At 37.9% G+C, this 16,647-nt stretch overlaps 2 protein-coding genes across 3 annotated transcripts; one reads left to right on the top strand and one right to left on the bottom strand.

Moving 5' to 3' along the window:
- Positions 1-16: 16 nt before the first annotated feature.
- Positions 17-11,632, bottom strand: LOC140927070 (zinc finger CCHC domain-containing protein 7-like). 2 transcript variants are annotated; one of them, XM_073376733.1, is made up of 16 exons: positions 11,479-11,631; positions 11,194-11,286; positions 10,996-11,090; positions 9,678-9,863; positions 9,384-9,442; positions 9,108-9,153; positions 7,848-7,879; positions 7,211-7,333; positions 6,496-6,597; positions 5,469-5,540; positions 4,756-4,791; positions 4,133-4,228; positions 3,708-3,969; positions 2,420-2,538; positions 1,801-1,887; positions 17-950 (listed from the first exon to the last, which is right to left on the bottom strand). In XM_073376733.1, exons 2-16 carry the CDS (start codon positions 11,271-11,273, stop codon positions 672-674), a joined length of 1,674 nt encoding a protein of 557 aa, XP_073232834.1. In that variant the 5' UTR covers positions 11,274-11,286; positions 11,479-11,631; the 3' UTR covers positions 17-671. The 2 variants fall into 2 exon arrangements, with proteins under 2 accessions (XP_073232834.1, XP_073232835.1); XM_073376734.1 differs by lacking the exon at positions 7,211-7,333 and having other exon boundaries at positions 11,479-11,632.
- A 217-nt stretch (positions 11,633-11,849) lies between these two features.
- LOC140928739 (uncharacterized) lies at positions 11,850-15,863 on the top strand. The gene is made up of 4 exons (XM_073378521.1): positions 11,850-12,516; positions 13,885-14,096; positions 14,425-14,549; positions 15,554-15,863. Exons 1-4 carry the CDS (start codon positions 11,871-11,873, stop codon positions 15,756-15,758), a joined length of 1,188 nt encoding a protein of 395 aa, XP_073234622.1. The 5' UTR covers positions 11,850-11,870; the 3' UTR covers positions 15,759-15,863.
- The last annotated feature ends 784 nt before the right edge of the window (positions 15,864-16,647 follow it).

The following is a 16,647-nucleotide window of genomic DNA, read 5'->3' on the forward strand; positions in this document are numbered from 1 at the left end:
TGGCAATTACACTTCATAAAAGAATAATCAATTTACTAAGGATTGTTTACTCGGGCATCAACACACTGAAGCTGGTACTGCGGATATATCAAGGGCCTTCTTATACGAGTTGAGCCAAACCGAGTAGCCGGGCAGGCCCGCTCGACTCACGCATTGTCAGTTTCTCATAAAATTGTGGTTGTGTTTATATGAGAAGGCGGGCTGGCCTGCTTGCAGAGATCTTGGTTGCTCGGAGCGAAATCTTGGCAAGCCCACTTTCTCATATAAACACAACGACAATGTTAGAGTGGTTTTCGTTTGAGTGTCGTAAAACCAAAACCAAAGTAATTACTCTGGCCAATCACATAGGACACAGACAATACATTGAACCAATCAAAACTCGAAGTAATTACATGTGGCTGACGCAAAGCGCGGGAAAATGCATGCGAGCGCGTCACAATTGGCTTTGGTTTTACTTCTGATTGGATAAAAAGGTGGCGCGAATTTTTTAAGCCAATCGCATCGTGTAGAAAGTGCAAGACCAATTACTTTTCGACACTCAAGTGAAAACCGCTCTATAAGGAAACAAGGCGTGAGCCGAGCCAGCATGGTAAAACGGGCCTGCCAGGCTATCCGGGCTCGCTCGCCTCCAATAAACAGGCCCTAAGAAATCTGACAATTCTTGCCGTAATTTAAAATGTGTATGGCTTTATAAAGTGTGGGCTTGATTTCTTTCTATGAAATTGATCATTGAAACGAAATCCTCTGTTTGAAATAACATCCTTGCCACCTTTTCTAGGGTGGTATGAAGTCTTTCTGGTGTCGAAGTCTCTGTCTTCAAATGAACGGAAGTTGTTCTTGTGATGAGCGTTTGTATATCTTCTTTTGTCGTGTTTAGATTTTTTAGGCGCGTTGGGCATATTACTGTATGTTCTCTCTTGAGACGTTTCCTCAAGATGCCACCGCTTTCTCTGCGCAAATATAAAACAAATGGTTAAAGAGATTATTAAAAAGCAATACAACCAATGTTAACAACAGAGGGCGGTAACCATAATGCATGTAGCACGTGCATAGTAGCCGCTTGACTAAAATAGGGGCGAGGAAGAAAATGACGCGTGACAGGGAAAACCACACGCGTGAGTTGTCTTGTTCAACTTCAAACAGAGCAGATAAAGCTTTCTTTAGCCTGCGGAAACATCCGTTTCTCCTCGCTCTTCGCCGATGGGAACGTTTCGCGCGAAGAGCGAGGAGAAACGGATGTTTTCGCAGGCTAAGCTTTCTCCACCTTGACTTCGATCCTCGCACGCGCCACTCTCTCGCGTCGAATTTTTCTAGAGAAGCCTGCTATGAATTGTCCTCGGCGGCATAATAACTGTCAAGCATAGCTTTAAAAAGACGTTAAGGCTACAAAGTACATCTCACTTCGAGACAATCCCGCCAGCTACGTAGGCTGGGTTAATCGTGGGTTAATCTCACAAGTAGCGTCTGTCAGCCAAGGGTGCATCATTCTCTGTATCAGCCCAGTCAATTTTTTTTTCTCCTCCTCGCCGAGATGCTGTTCTAGTCTCATGCTACCGATCAACGACCGCCTACAAATAATGGAGACGACTAGAGCGACTACTCAGCTATTAGCTTGGCACATGCTGCTTGTCAGTAAAGGACACTGGATTTTCAAGGCCACTAACTTGCACGGAGCCGTGCTCGTGCTCACTCATGACTACGTAAGGGGTTTTTTTTATCACTGATAATAAAAGACAAGTGCGAGAGCAAGACGGAACAGCCCGAGTTGTATCATTAAAATTTGGCTTCTATCTCACTTACCTTTGTAAATTTCTCTTTTTTGGTATAATTTGGCTCCTCAATTAAACCATCATCCGAAAAACTACGATCTATTAACTCGACCGTACGCTGTAAAAAAACATACATTTAATTACAGTCGAATCTTTATGAACGGCTACCTTTCCCGAAGCGCGTAGCAATCTAGCTATCTCCCAAACGGCCTTGCCTAGTCTCTGTAGAGCGTCTTCCCAGGCCTTCTCGGTCAATGCCTTTCGGTGACGTATCCGAGACGAGCGGACCACGTGACCCGAAACGCAAAGTCCGCGGGGTACAATGAGGCCTAGGGACTAGGCAAGTGTATGACTCTAGTTTGAACTTCTCAACAGCGGGCACTTTCCTCTGTGCCCAAAGTGACCATTTTGGGACGGTTCAACTGAAATCAGCTATCGGTTTGCTATTTACAGTAAGTCACAACTTAGGGCATAGAATGTCTGAAAACCTGACACGCCGTTGTGATAGATCGTTTGCCGCTAACCAGTATAACTGAGCAAAATTTCAGTTCTTTCTTACTCCACTAGAGAAAATTGTTATGACTGACTAAAATGTTAGATATCACAATGAAAAGGAGAAGGGGTTTTAAAAACAAGACAAAGACAAATACCTCATTACTTCCTTTTGCTTCTTTCTTTTTACGCCTTCTTTTGTTTCTATTTTTCCTCTTTAGTAATTTAAGATCTGTGTGCATAGCGTTAGATTCACGGCTGTGATATCTCTCATCATCTAAAGAAATTAAAAAGGGCAATTTGCATCGTATAATTTAGTGAAATTCTACTAACTTTCTTTTGCAAATCCCGCTTTCTGATTGGCTGACCTACTGCACGTTGCTAACATTTGGAACGAGGAACGGGGAATGGGGAACGGGGAGCGGCTGAAAGTGGGGAACAGGCACTGGGAACAGAAAAATGAAAAAATAAGAACAAAGCGGAGAATCAGAAACGAAGTTACTGATAGGGCTAGGGTTCAAGTTAGGTTTTGTTCCTATTTTTTATTTTCCCTCTCCCCGCTCTAGGAACATCCCTGACCTACTCGCTGTCTATCAGCTCGGCAGATTGTACGTACGTAAGCTACATTGTAGGCGCACGAGGAAATTGGGGCGCAAATAAGAAGGGCGGCGCTGAGTGCGAGGGAGGAGGGCACACGAAGGAAGAGAAGTAGCACTTATCCGAGAAACCTCCAAATATCGTGCCCCCTATCAAAAATTATCACTTGCCAGCACAAATGTCCAGCTTCCGGACGGCAGACTTGTATAAATACTTCTCTCTTCGCGCGTGTGTTCTTCTCTCTCCCGTCACTTTTCACGCGCCCCATATTTCTTTCTTAAATCAAAGCACGCATGCTCTCGCTAGTTTTTTAAAGACCCTTGCTTGTGCTTTAACCGGGGTCTGAACCCGGAGACTAATAATAATAATAATAATAATAATAATAATAATAATAATAATAAGGATTTCTATAGCGCCATATCCGTGGGCTCATGGCGCTTTACAACTGAATATTTCAAACCGAAAATTTTGCACAAATACAGGTTAAAAATTCTTATTTAAAAATTAAAATTCTTATCGCAATATTTACACTATATACATTATTCTGACAGAACTTTAATTAAAATGTTCTTTGAATAAGAAAGTCTTTATTGAAGTTTTAAATTTTGAAATGTCATCATGATTACGTATGGGTTCATACGAGTTTCAAATTGTAGGTGCTGCGAATGAGAATGATCTACAGCCATATTTCTTTTCAACTTTGCTGAGGGTATTGTCAGGAGCCTCTTAGAGGCAGATCTTAAGCTTCTTGATGGTCTGTAGGGTTGCAACTACCTTCCGTTCATCAGACCAAAACTCTTACAACTGAACTAAGCGGACGGGGGTCAGTTTTACTTAAATAAGGCTCACCTCTCCTTACATAATCGCCATCATCATTCAGCTTTAGATATTTTCCCGATGGAGGTTCATAAATACACTCCGCCGTGCCATGATCTTCTCTGGAATAATTAAAGGACCGTTCCGAATCAAACTCAAGAAAATTTCTTGGCCTTTTTTCACGTTGGGTGTAGCTGTCTTCTCTGTGAGATGTGGACACAGGGCAACCATCGTAGCACACAACAAACGGTAAAGGCAGCTGTCCTTTTCTCAGTGAATTTTCTTCTGAACATTGCTGAGGGATAGAAAGGAAGTAAGTTAACTAAGTTCACGTGAGGAACATCCTGCATACTGCCAGGGGTGGAATGTCGTTATGTGCTAACTGCACAATGATAGTTCGGAAGATGGTGAATGATGGTTCGGAAGAAAAACCGCATAGCTTGTTCCAGTATACTCACATATCCATAATGACCTTGCCGACCGCAGTTATAACAGTACACTGGTAGAATAGGCGATAGAGGTCTGTCAGGGCGAATAATGGGACCAACTTGAGTCTACAAAAAAATTCAGCATGTTAATCATCAGTAGAAATACAACATCTAATTCATACAGACTGATTGTCAAAGTCGCTTTGATAAATTTAGTTTCACGATAACGTTTTTTGCCCAATGTTACATCTACCAGACACAATTAAAAGTTAATTAGGGGCTACGAGTCAGTTTTTAAAAAGCAACGCTAGCTCGGCTCGGCAGTTGGGAGTTTGCAATGTAAGATACCAAGACCTCGACGGTAGCGAAATATGATCTGTAACGGGCGCTAACGGCCGCAGACTTATCCCTTCGTCTGTTTTACGGCGTCTTCCCAGGCCTTTTCGGTCAATGCATTTCGGTGACGTGGGGACCACGTGACCTGAAACCCATAGGCAGCGTGGAATAATGAGGCCTAGGGACTAGGCAAGCGTATCTGCCAGCCTGTGGTACAAGATTTTGCGTTCTTTGAAACTTCACCGTGATTATTCCACCTCGCTAAATTCTGAAGGCGAATTATCATGTCTCCAGTCAGAAAAGGAAGTATTGCTTACCGTGAGATGGTACTGTCTCCAGCGATCTGGACAATCCTACAAGCAGAAACATATTTCAACAAAATCGTGCGATTAAGGGACTCTTTACAAAGAGTGAGGAAGATCCTAGCACCATGTAAACTGCCCTCACAAAGAAGATCCTAGTACTAGGGACAAACCAGACGAAAACGGCGGCGGGTCGTTCAGTGGCTAAAAACGGCAATAAACGCCGATCATTTCGTTCGGCGTTACCACGCGCTGATTGTTGCGATAATTCTGCTGAATGGTAGTTATTCCCCAGTAAAGAGAGCAGATTTTTAATTTGGCCTGCGTAGCTGGTGGAAATCCGTCCTCTCGCGAGTGAGGTTTTGGCGACGAAAGCCTCACGTGACGAATCCCGCCAGCTATACGCAGGCTATTTTCAATTCTTTCTCGAGCCTTCTCTACTTGGGCACTACATGAACGAAATTTCTGCAGCATCAAAATGCATCTTCTCTACACTGTTCTTCATAAATCCCTTATGGTACTGCTTGAGAGAATTTGTTCTAACATCACAACATTTTATCTTGGGTGATCATTTCATTAATTCTCATGACCTGTCAGTTTGATCGGGCAGTGTTATTGTTGGCAGAAATTGGATGTGGGTCACTATTGAGGCTTAAAGGGGGTAAGGACAAAAAGTACGGTGGAAATTTCGGAACATCATAAATAAATCAAATATGAACTACACTTACTCTTTCAAAATGACCTAGTATGTGACATCTTTTACAACGATCAAATCGCCGAACTCTGGGCTCTTTACATTGCTGTGAAATATAAAGCTCGAGTTAACAGGTATTCCAGATAGCACTAAGTTGAAGGTTGACTTCAAAGAAACGTTAGGCAAATCTGGGTTTCTATTGTTCGCTTCACAATCGCAAGGCATTTTGGTGGCCATTTAACTGAATTTTCACGAATTCGATTCAATGTACACAACTTTTACATGCTGACTTCAGTCGTTCTTTTAATTGTCTGAATTATTCCAGTTATAAGTTTTCAACACAACAGGTCTTTTAAGAAGAATGTAGATTTTTAACCGCTTTCCAAAACGTCAAGATTTACCGGCTAATTTTTGAAATTAAAAGTAAGGTTCGATTTGACTGGTACAATTTGAGAATTGGAAGTCAAAGGTAACCATGGTAGACTGCATTGATGGTATAAGTATCATTTACTTCAAACAGGGTTTCTCCATACAGTCGAAGTTCTCTCAACCAGAAACGTTCCAGACCTTTATAATTTTTAGAAAGTTTTATTTAATAACGAATTAGGAATGAATACAGGGACCATTTAATCTAATTGTTAAGTGACCCCCTAAGAATACTAGGCGGAAAGAGCAAGAAAAACAAACAGGTGAAGCGAGGCACAGGAAGCTTAGGCAACAACGACGACAGAAATTATCCCTGTTAAAAAGATTGTAAAACTTGTCTCCAAATCAATAAAAACAATTTAAAAAACAACACAAACAACGACAGTGCTGCAATTCCAGTGCTCTAAACATTCGGCCACGCCACACGTGCTGTTGTCAGCTTTGGTTCATGCAAAGGTGTCAACTTTGTCCTTATATTTAGAATAAATAACATCATATTAAGTCATAGTAATTTATGATGATGTAATGTGTCAATTATTTAATCCTGGGACAACAAAACTCAGTGTTCTAGCATTAACCAAGTGATATGCTTAAGATTTACAAAAAGAAAAAAAACCTAAATGAACATACAGTACCTTGGATATGTGACCAGGCTCTTTGCAATTAAAACACAATTCATTCGGGCAGTTCCTCTTTATATGGCCAGAATCTCCACACAAGAAACATACGCTGATTTTCTAAAAATTTAAAAAAAAATCAAATAATTATCAACATTGTTATTAGAGGCAGCTGAGAGTGAAATGAAGAATAATGCACACTTTGAGACCTGCATCAATATATCTATTAAGAGATGTTTTGGTGTGTAGTATCGCTGAGTGTTTTTACGAGCTGTGCTGTATTCATAACAATACAAAAAATGAGTCAATAACCTTGATAACATTATAACATTATAAAGTTTCTCGGAAAATTGCACACGCAAGAAAAGGAAAAACAAATTGTGCCACAATCACGTCATTTCCATTTTGTTGTCTACCATAGTTCTTGCTCTACCTCGTTCCCAGGTTCTCTCTCCTACCTGTGGGAGAGAAGCCTGGAAACAAGGTTGCTCTTGACCAATCAGCGCAGGTGGAACTGCTTAGTTATTGTAAAAAAGCATCTCTCCCCTCATGAAAATTTACTCCCTCAGATACTTACAGTAAAATACAGGAAAGGGAAAGCTCTATTTAAATATTTAAGGTATAGCTGACAGTTTTAGGACCTAAAATATAAAAATATCAAATATATTCAAGCCAAAAAGTTAGTTTGACTGTTGAGTATTTTTTTGCACTGCAGCAGCTAGTATAAAGTTACCTTCGGCTGAGGGCAGAATTGCACAAGATGACCTTTCTCATTGCAGTTGTAACATCTTAAATGTGTATATGGGTTTCCTTTGTCAGGAGTGTAGTACCTTGGGCGTTTTCTTTTAGTGGAGTCCTTAAGAAGCAAGTATTATTGTTTACAATAATAAAATTAATATAATCCCTATTCAGTACACATACTCGTAGGCTTCAGATCAAAACAATATTAAGTTGGATCAATTTAGGTTTCAGGGAAACTGCCCACCTACCCCTCTCCTAAGCCAACATTATCACTTACTTCTCACTTGGAGCAAAATGTTATCTTAGGGGAGGGGTAGGTGGGTAGTTTCCCAGAAACCTAAATAACTATTTATCCATTAAGTTTTAATAAAACATCATCTACAATAAAACTTCAATATTGATGAACCACTAGAAGTAAAAATTAAGTAAGAATTTCTGGAAAAAAATATGAACATGCCAGCAATTTATCGTGGTTCAAAAGGCATTTCTTGAACTCTCTAATCTTCAATAAATTGAAATTGTTATAATTACCACAAGTATATTAATAAAACAACATGAAACCTTTGCAACTGGACACATTACATGTAGTTTCCTGTTTATATGTACTTAGGTTAACTCAAGAATCATACCTCAAGGTCTCTTTCATCCAAATCCCAGTTTTCTATAAAAGTAGAAGGAAAATGAAAGCCTGTTTTATATGATTTGCCAACTGTTTGCTGAGTATACTGTAGGATTGATAGGGAAAAACCAGAGTAAACTGTGTCTCAACCTCATTCCCAGGGTTCTCTCCACCTGGGAACGAGGTTGACTGTGTCTGGGGAAAAACCACTCAGAAAAAGCCAAAAAGACAACAACAAATCCGATCCAATGACATAAACAGTGAGACTTGAACGTTACATGTAACTCGCCCATATTAAAATGCATTGAACTGTAATAAGTTAGGACACAGTGTGAGCCAGCGATCCATGCCAGCCATACAAAAAAATATATTACAAAAAAATCAAAAAGCACTGAAATGAGCATTTAACTGTAATTAATGAAAGTCAACCAAGATGTGTAATTCTGCAAATATTCCTGCAGCAAAATCTCACATACCCATAGGGAACTAAGCAGGAAAAATTGTTTCATGTATCTGCAATTTCATAAAACTTATTTTTTCCCATAATGGTTTGCATGAGTTGCATGGCTCCTGGGGGCTAGCAGACTGTCCAGCCCCTGACTGTAATGAGCCATACTGTACCAAAGGTTTAACTGTATGCTTGTAAAATTAATGAAAGAAAGAATTTGATAGTGGAACAGGAGTAAGCCACTCAGTGCCTAATCACTCATAAAGCCAAATTTCGCCTTGCACACAGCTCACTAACACAGACTCCCCAAAAAAAGTGACAGCAGTTGAATCCCAAGAAAACATAATACATGTAAAGTACAAATGTGCATTGTAAATGAAATAAACTTCCACTATTATTAAGGACTCTAACTTGTAGTTCCAGGGGTGTCCCTAAAAGCTATTCAAGTCCTACAGGTGACCAACATCAATTTTCTCCCATAATAGAGGAAAGACAATAGAGAAACAATAATGAGAATAAATAAAATGATCACCAAAGGGAAGATGCTTTGATCTTTTATCAAATTCTCTAAACTTATTCTTTATGGAAATGTCTAAAGATAAGTCTGGAGATTTTGTATGTGTATATTAGGGCATACAGGAGTTGACTGTAACCCTTCCACTAAGTCAATATGGTCCCTCATGGCAGGTTAGGGAGTTTTAAGTGCTAAGAATGCTACTAGTTAAACCTTCTTCCAGCTTATTTGGAGAAATTACAAGTAAAATGTAAGGCACCAAAGGTTATGATATTAAAGAAAAAACTCAAATGGAAGGATAATACTACCAGTCATTAATTTCCCTGACTCTTCCCCATTTTCCTTTAGTTGCATCTAAAAAAAATCAGTCACTATTAGTGTACAGTATGCACTGTGGGTAAACATGTTATTCTCTTAATAAGTGTAAATAAGACAGTTCAGAAATAATAACATTTTAATATTATTATTTTTCCAATAATATTACTAATGATTATTAACAGGCTCACAGACCCAGTAATTTAAATACTGATATTTCTACAGAGACTGCCAACCATTTTAATTTATTAAATTACATGAACATGTACCTCACGGTTTTTCCCAACTGGAGTTGACGTGCTTTCATCCGAAAAAATTTCAATCACCTCTGAATAGGCAGAAAACAAAAGATTAAAATTACATACATATTATATAATATTTTACTATATTACATTCAAGAGAAATAACTATCAGGGCCATTTTTAAGAGATGTTTCCTTAATGACATTTGATCTGGGAATTTCCGCAGGCAGAGAATTTCATATCAGCGTATTTTAAAAACAGTCTAGTACATCATTTCTTTAGATTTCATACAAATAAAGTAGCATAATCTTAAATCAATACCTGGATATTTGATGGATGTAGAACAAAGTTCTTCCACAGAATCACCATCACTGTCATGGCCTTTGACCTTATCATTTTCATTGTCATCACTGGAAATTACAATAACAGAGGAGTTCATATGAAATCTCTGCTGCCTTTTGGTATGCAAACCATCACTGTTTTCTCTCTGAGCTTTTCTTTCACCACCTAAAATGTTGAACAAGATTTAAGTACAATTTGCTACATTTACATATTTTACAGGTTCATTATCCGGAATATTAATATTACTGAGTATTCAGTTGACAATGCATTGGTATTATTAATTTTTAGATCATTATAGGTGTCTGGGAAACTGGCCACCTACCCCTCCCCTAAGTCAACATTTTGCCCTATGTGATAGTAAGTGTTAATGTTGGCTTAGGGGAGGGGTAGGTGGGCAGTTTCCACGAAACGTATAGTGATCAAAACGTATAAGGATCCAATTTTTTTACAATGATTACAAGACAGCTCTCTTTAAATTCCTCATTGACTATCAAGGCTTACAAAATTGGAAGGATCCTAGTTTTATAAAATTCCATGAGGCCATTTAGGCAAATTTTCTAACTTTTCTAACAGTAAAGCACACAGTAAGCCAAATAAGAAGGTGGGTTTGGCAACATAATATTAAGAGAATTTTACGAAATAGCTTTAATTTAGCTTCAGTCTAGTGGATGAGACTGCAAAACAGTCTGTATTTTTGCGTATTCAAGTACGCAAGAGCAGTTACACAAAAGTTCTGGAACAAGGCTGAATATTTGGCGTAAATACCACTTGTGATATTTCAAAATTGTCTCAAATTTCACTCACCTAACAGCTCGTGAAATTACGTACATCAATTTTGAAATATCACTCGTGGTATTTATGCTAAATATCCCTACTGATCATGCTATTACATATACAAGTTTTTGACTCATCAGTCACTGTCAAGATGACCATATTTCACCAAATGTTTGGTGGGTATACATTGGCAGGAATTTATTTGGTTGTGGTCATGACTACGCATTAGCCTCTAGACCCTGTACCACTGCTATTTTAATCAAAAGAATAGTTCATACTTCTAGTAACATCGGCAAAGTCTGGGAAGATAATTGTGGGAAACCAGGGGAGCTAAGAATCAATATGGGACGAACATAGTGCATTTTTTAACTTCTATTACTTGAAACTGACAAAAAACCAGAGTGTTTTGACCTTTAATTGACCTCGCCCACACTCCCTAACCTTTGGTTATTACTATTATTATTATTATAATTATAAGATGATGTCATTCTTGAAGGTAACATTTAATGCAAGGCATTGATACCTGGTGTTGAATTTTCTGATACTAATAAAGACGAGGCATAGTGCACTTGGCTGTAAAGAGCTTCTTCTACTTCGCTGTCTACATCATCATCAGTTCTATATAGGTTAAACAAAAGCAGCATTGATACAGGTACATATATACAGGCTTTATGTAGAGCATACACCCTTAAAGTAAAGGATTTATTTAATTAACACTTACACAGATGAAGATTCATCATGATAAAGTTGATCTTCGTATTCCCTGTACGCTGCATCGTCAAAGTCTTCATCACTGCTCATAACTAAGATCAACCTGCCGAAAATCAAAGTTGAAACTCAACCAACTTTTGAAATGACTCCTGGGTTCAAACCTTTCACAATAAAAAAGAGAGCTAACCCACATGGAAGCTACTTCCGGCATTCATACAAAAAAATTCATTCTGCTATTTTTCTACATGAAAAAACAATAAACTTTTATTGAATAAAACACCTCATGTTAATTTACCTTAAAAAAGGAACGGAAGTACAATCTTCAAGTCAAATAATCCCAAGACGGAAACGACTTGCACAAACACAGAACGAAGCGAAAAAGTGAAAGGCGTAAAGTTCCAGCAACCTGGTCATATAAGATGAAGCGAATTGTTGTCTCTCAATTTTTCTTGTTCTTTTTGGTAGAAAATAGTAAGAAAGTGTACTTAATCTAGGTTCCTTCCTGCTTCACAATATAAGAGATGACATTTATAATAATGATAAAAAAATCGTTAACGTTTTCACGTCCAAAGAGAAGGAAATTTATTCTTGTGAGAATTACATGGAGTAATGACGCGTTTAGAATTTTGATGAGCCCGCGGTGTTTGGTTATTTGCGGATACACTATATTTTGCGATACATGAAGTAATGGTGCTAGATGTCAAGATCATGGCGGACAGCCTGGAACGTTTTGAGGCCGAATTGGACTTGGATGTTACTTTCAACGAGTTTGATGAAGAATTAAGTAATGTAAAAGAGAACGGTTGTGAACAGAACACAGAAAAAGTAATTGTAGTTGAAAAAAGAGAAGAAAATGTCAGGCAAAATTCATGCACTCTTGGAGATGAGAACGGGCCAAGCCAGAGTTTTGACAACGAAATAATCGACAGTGCAAGGACTTTAGTCGATAACGAAGAAGGCGAAGTATTAAGCTCAAGCGATGGTGAAGGCGAAGAGAAAATGGACCTCGATGAGAAAGCTGACAAAGACCAAAATTCTTTAACGGGGTCCGAGATGACGACAACGTTATCTGAACATAAAGGCTTAGCAAAAACAGATGATTGCACTTTTCTGTCACCAAATTCTGTTTTCAGAAATTTTGACAAAAAGGAAAATTTAGTGAAGGATAGTGTGGATGAAACACTTAAGCGGGATTATGAAGCAGACAGTGCAGTTCTTTCTATGGAGTCTGATAGCTCTATGGATGACCAGTCATGGAAAAGAAAAAAGCGAGCAAGGTTGGAAGAACAAAGTCATCAGGGAACTGGTGAGGGAGATAATATCAAGACGTCAGGTAAATTTTTAAAATGGCAGAAAAAATGTGTCTGCTACATACATGAGCTTCTTTACAACCTGTGTTGCGAAGAGGACTGGTACCTTTTTAGACTGCTTGCAATCCGCCTTTTCTCTTAAAATCCGTCTAGTTCTTATTTGATCCAGCGCGGTTGAAAACCACGACGTTATTATTACAATAAGGGATTGAGACGAGATGAGAAAAGACAGACTGCTGACTCTTATGTAGTAAACAAACCCTACGTCAGCCCAGAAACGGAGTAACCGATTGGTCAATTGCACAGCTGTTGACAGATAATTGACTGGTCTGTGGTGAGATTGTAAGCAGTAAAAATAGTCATGCATCACATCCAAGTACAAACAATAGCGAACCAAGCAGTAATCTCAGTAATAAAATTTTTAAGGATATCTTAGGGAAGGAAACTGCTGAAAATTTCCTCAAGGGAATGAATTCAAGGTAATCTGACCGGATTTAAAGAAAGTGTAATTTTTTCAGTTTATGTTCTATTTATAAATCGTTTCAAGTTACTTGGATTTAATTTATTAATTTATTAAATTACCTTGACAGCTTCGTTGTCCCCAGACAAAACAAAAGAGTCAACAGTCTCTTATTTTTTCTTCTCAGGCTTATGCCCTTGTACCTTGTGGCTCGCGGCTTTGCCACTCACATGCTTAGGTTTCACGTGCAGTAACTTTGCAAAGAAAAATAAGAGACTGCTCGCAGTCTAGTACCTTTTTGTCTCCTCTGCACATATCTTTAAGAGAATAGCAGAATTGCCTTCAGATCATGGATGTCTAGAAAACACAGACCTTGAAAATGCAGACTGCAGACAGTAGACCTCAAAATCGCAGTCCTCAAAAACACAGACCTCGTAACCTGGTGGAAGTTTGAGTCTGATTAAAGACCACATTTGTGAAAACAGTTTACGCTTGGCGCTTTTTTCCCCTTTTTATGTTTTTCAGTCATATGGTTTTCCCATAAAGTTAAGTATGGATTTGTGGTTTTGTCACTAGTTTAAAGTCCATTGTCTACAGGAAATTTAAAATGCATAAATGTGAGCTTCGCTTTTAGCTTTGGCTAAATTTATGTATTACATGTATATTGCAATAAAAATATTATACATGTATTTTGTTTTCTGATTATTAGAACATGCATCATTTCAAGTACTATTATCATTATTATCTTGATCATTTTGTTAGTAGCAGTTAAAAAATATTGCAAGAGATTATTTGGAAACTGTGGCAAAAATCGATAATTTATTGTTTCCATAATTTTCTTCAATAGTCTTCATAATATTTTTGTTTCTATTTTTTGTTTCCTTGTGGAGGGTGCAAGTATCTGTGTGTCTTTTATTACGTTTTCTTGCAGATAAAGAGGTAGTCAAGAAAACTAGGGCTGGGAGGAGAAAACGTAAAAGGGAAATACGGAGACACCATAAAGATGGACAGCAGCCAAAAAATAGCAGATCCAACCATCAGAATGTTGAATCAGGAAATCAAAAGGTGCTCCAGACTCTGAGGGTCACATCAGATGATGCTGAAGAAGTTGTTGCCAGGGAAATAGCTTACAAGTTAAATGAAGTAAGAATTCTCAAATAATTTATTAAAATATTTTATCATTTTAGGGCATCAGTGTGGCCAAGTGGCCAGTACTTCAACTCGTAATGATATGATAACAATATAATTTATGATGTTGTAACTATTACTGACCTTGTTTACATTTAGTGTGCTGTCAGTTTATGTCATCTCTCCTCCATTTATTTGTTGATGGTGCTGCTATTTTATTTATTTACACCTAATTGTAATAACATTGTCATAGAAAAATCCTTAAAGAAATAAGAAGAATACTTTATCACCATGGTAAACTGATCCAAGGCAATCACTGAATACCATTATTTTTACCCTTTAGAGTAAGGTGATGCTTATCCAACGAGTTGTGACATGTATTGGCTGTGAAAAGGCAATAAAGCTCTTCAGGGACACACAGGAGGTGGAGAGACATGGAGGTATATGGACAAAGGATGGAGATAGGAGGTAAGGGTTTTGTTTTGTAATTTATTAATTGTTATTTTCATTTTACAGAGCACACTTAATGTAAAAAAGGAAAAACAAACATACAAAACAAAAAACTATTTTGTTTTATTTGTTTGTTTGTTTGTTTTTCCTTTTTACATTAAGTGTACTCTGGTAAGGTTAATATGACAAATGTTTTACAATGCAGTAAATTGAATATGTTATATGTGAGCTGAAGGCAGGCCTAGCGCTGCTTTAAATGCAAATATATTTTGTACCAAATTGACATATACAACATATTAAAAGAGGTAGATCGCTCACTGTTCAAGAAGATCTCCAGTATGCCTGGCCACCCTCTGTACCCTTCCGTCCCCAAAACAAAAGAAAGTTCAGTGCACCTCTGAGTTTCTAGCAGTCAACTCCCTAGGGTTAATACCCAGCATTTTAAAAATAGTTTTTTTAATAGGCTATTTTTCAAATATAGAGTAGCTATTTAATTTAATGTGGATCTTGAATGTTAAATTCAATACTTCTACATGGAATTTTTTAAGCCTTGTTATTCTTTCTGCTGTTTTTAACGTACTTGTAAGTGTTCTTGGTTTTTAGCATGTATTTTTGCTTAAAAAAACAATAAAGACCTTTTATTTTATTTATTTATTAACATGACCAAACATATTCATTGATAACCAGATGTAACAAACTACAAATCATTAACAGAAAACTGACAGATTATCTTTCATAGGGTTAAAGTAAGCTCTAAGTCACACTTTAAATTGTCATATTGGTAGAAAAGATTTACATAATGAGATGCCAATGGTGGAGGTTTACATGGCACAGGCCACTAAGGAAAAGTTAAGATGAGCTGCGTAATCATAAGCTTATTAAGACCATTTACAAGCAAAATAATAAAAGAAGTCTACTCCATATACCCACCATTTTGAGTTCAAAGTCATTCATACAAGCATATAGTAGTAGTTACTGTAAAATATTAAGTGTTTTGACTGTTTTGGGTTTTCACTTTACAGGCGCACAAGTGGTGGAGTGTTTTTGTCTTTGCTAAAACACAGATATGTCACCAAAGAACAGAGCAAGTGGATTTTTGCCATTGAAAACGAAATCAGTAAAAAGAAAGCGAAAGAAGAACAGCAACGGATGACAGAATTTAAAAAGAAAACTGTGTCAGATTTGAGACTGAAATTAAAAGAGAGAGACAAAGAGCAGAAGAATTAAAAACCAAAAGATACAATGGAAAAATTTTGTTTTGGTTTTTGCATGTCATTAACATAGTCAAGGACAGAGCGAGATACCTCGTAGTGCAAGGGTAAAACGAATCTTCTTTAAAAAAGTAAATCAAAAGGTTAAAATAAAAGATATTTGTAGTGAGTGATGTCGTGTTTTTTTCTTCTTATAGTTTTGCTAAAGGAAATATTTTAAGTTAAAAAAAGCGTGATAAAGCATTCAACAAAGAAAATTCTTCTGATTCAGAAAGTGACATATGAATGTTTCGCATAGCTGCAGTCATACCCAGGGGCGGATCTAGGGGGAGGGTGCAGGGGGCGCGCACCCCCCCTGAGATGACCTGCGGTTTTCTAATACACCTGGTATTCTGCAAAAAAAACAAAAAACTATGCGGTTTATTGGTGTTGAAGTAGAGCAAGAGACGAGTGCACCCCCTCCTAAAAAAATCCTGGATCCGCCCCTGATACCTCAGTGGAACATGTTATGCCCTTTCACCACTTTAGAAGCGAGAAGAGAACTGGAGCCGAAATGCCTCATGCAATTGTTTCCGGGATCGTTGCTGGGGAAGCGCCGATCAGCTATTGGCCATTTTTTCCCGCGTCTCCAGAAACAGTCCCAGAAGTCTCTGCGAAACTTAACGCATCCAGTTTTTTCTTGTCTCTAAAGTGGCGACAGGAGTCTGCAGAGTAGCAGCAAAATTGCGCTTACCAATCCACCTTACAGACTTGCCAAAACAAACGTTAAACAGCAAAAAAAAACAATTTCACTTTACCAACTTTAATAACCTTGCATAAATGCCTTGTTCAAGGAAAGTCGAAACCTCAGTTGTGTCTTGGCTTTGGAAAGAGCTATTCTCAGTTTTGAATCGGCGGGCTCTAAA

Source organism: Porites lutea, chromosome 2 (assembly GCF_958299795.1).
Source record: "Porites lutea chromosome 2, jaPorLute2.1, whole genome shotgun sequence".
NCBI lineage: Eukaryota > Metazoa > Cnidaria > Anthozoa > Scleractinia > Poritidae > Porites > Porites lutea.

Coding starts and splice junctions, on each gene's coding strand:
- LOC140928739 (XM_073378521.1), top strand. CDS start 11,871: ATGGTGCTAGATGTCAAGATCATGGCGGACAGCCTGGAACGTTTTGAG. Junction 12,517..13,884: donor AGATAATATCAAGACGTCAG/GTAAATTTTTAA, acceptor GTTTTCTTGCAG/ATAAAGAGGTAGTCAAGAAA. Junction 14,550..15,553: donor ACAAAGGATGGAGATAGGAG/GTAAGGGTTTTG, acceptor TTCACTTTACAG/GCGCACAAGTGGTGGAGTGT.
- LOC140927070 (XM_073376733.1), bottom strand. CDS start 11,273: ATGAGCAGTGATGAAGACTTTGACGATGCAGCGTACAGGGAATACGAA. Junction 9,154..9,383: donor CAGTTGGGAAAAACCGTGAG/GTACATGTTCAT, acceptor GATTTTTTTTAG/ATGCAACTAAAGGAAAATGG. Junction 1,888..2,419: donor AAGCAAAAGGAAGTAATGAG/GTATTTGTCTTT, acceptor GTTTTTTTACAG/CGTACGGTCGAGTTAATAGA.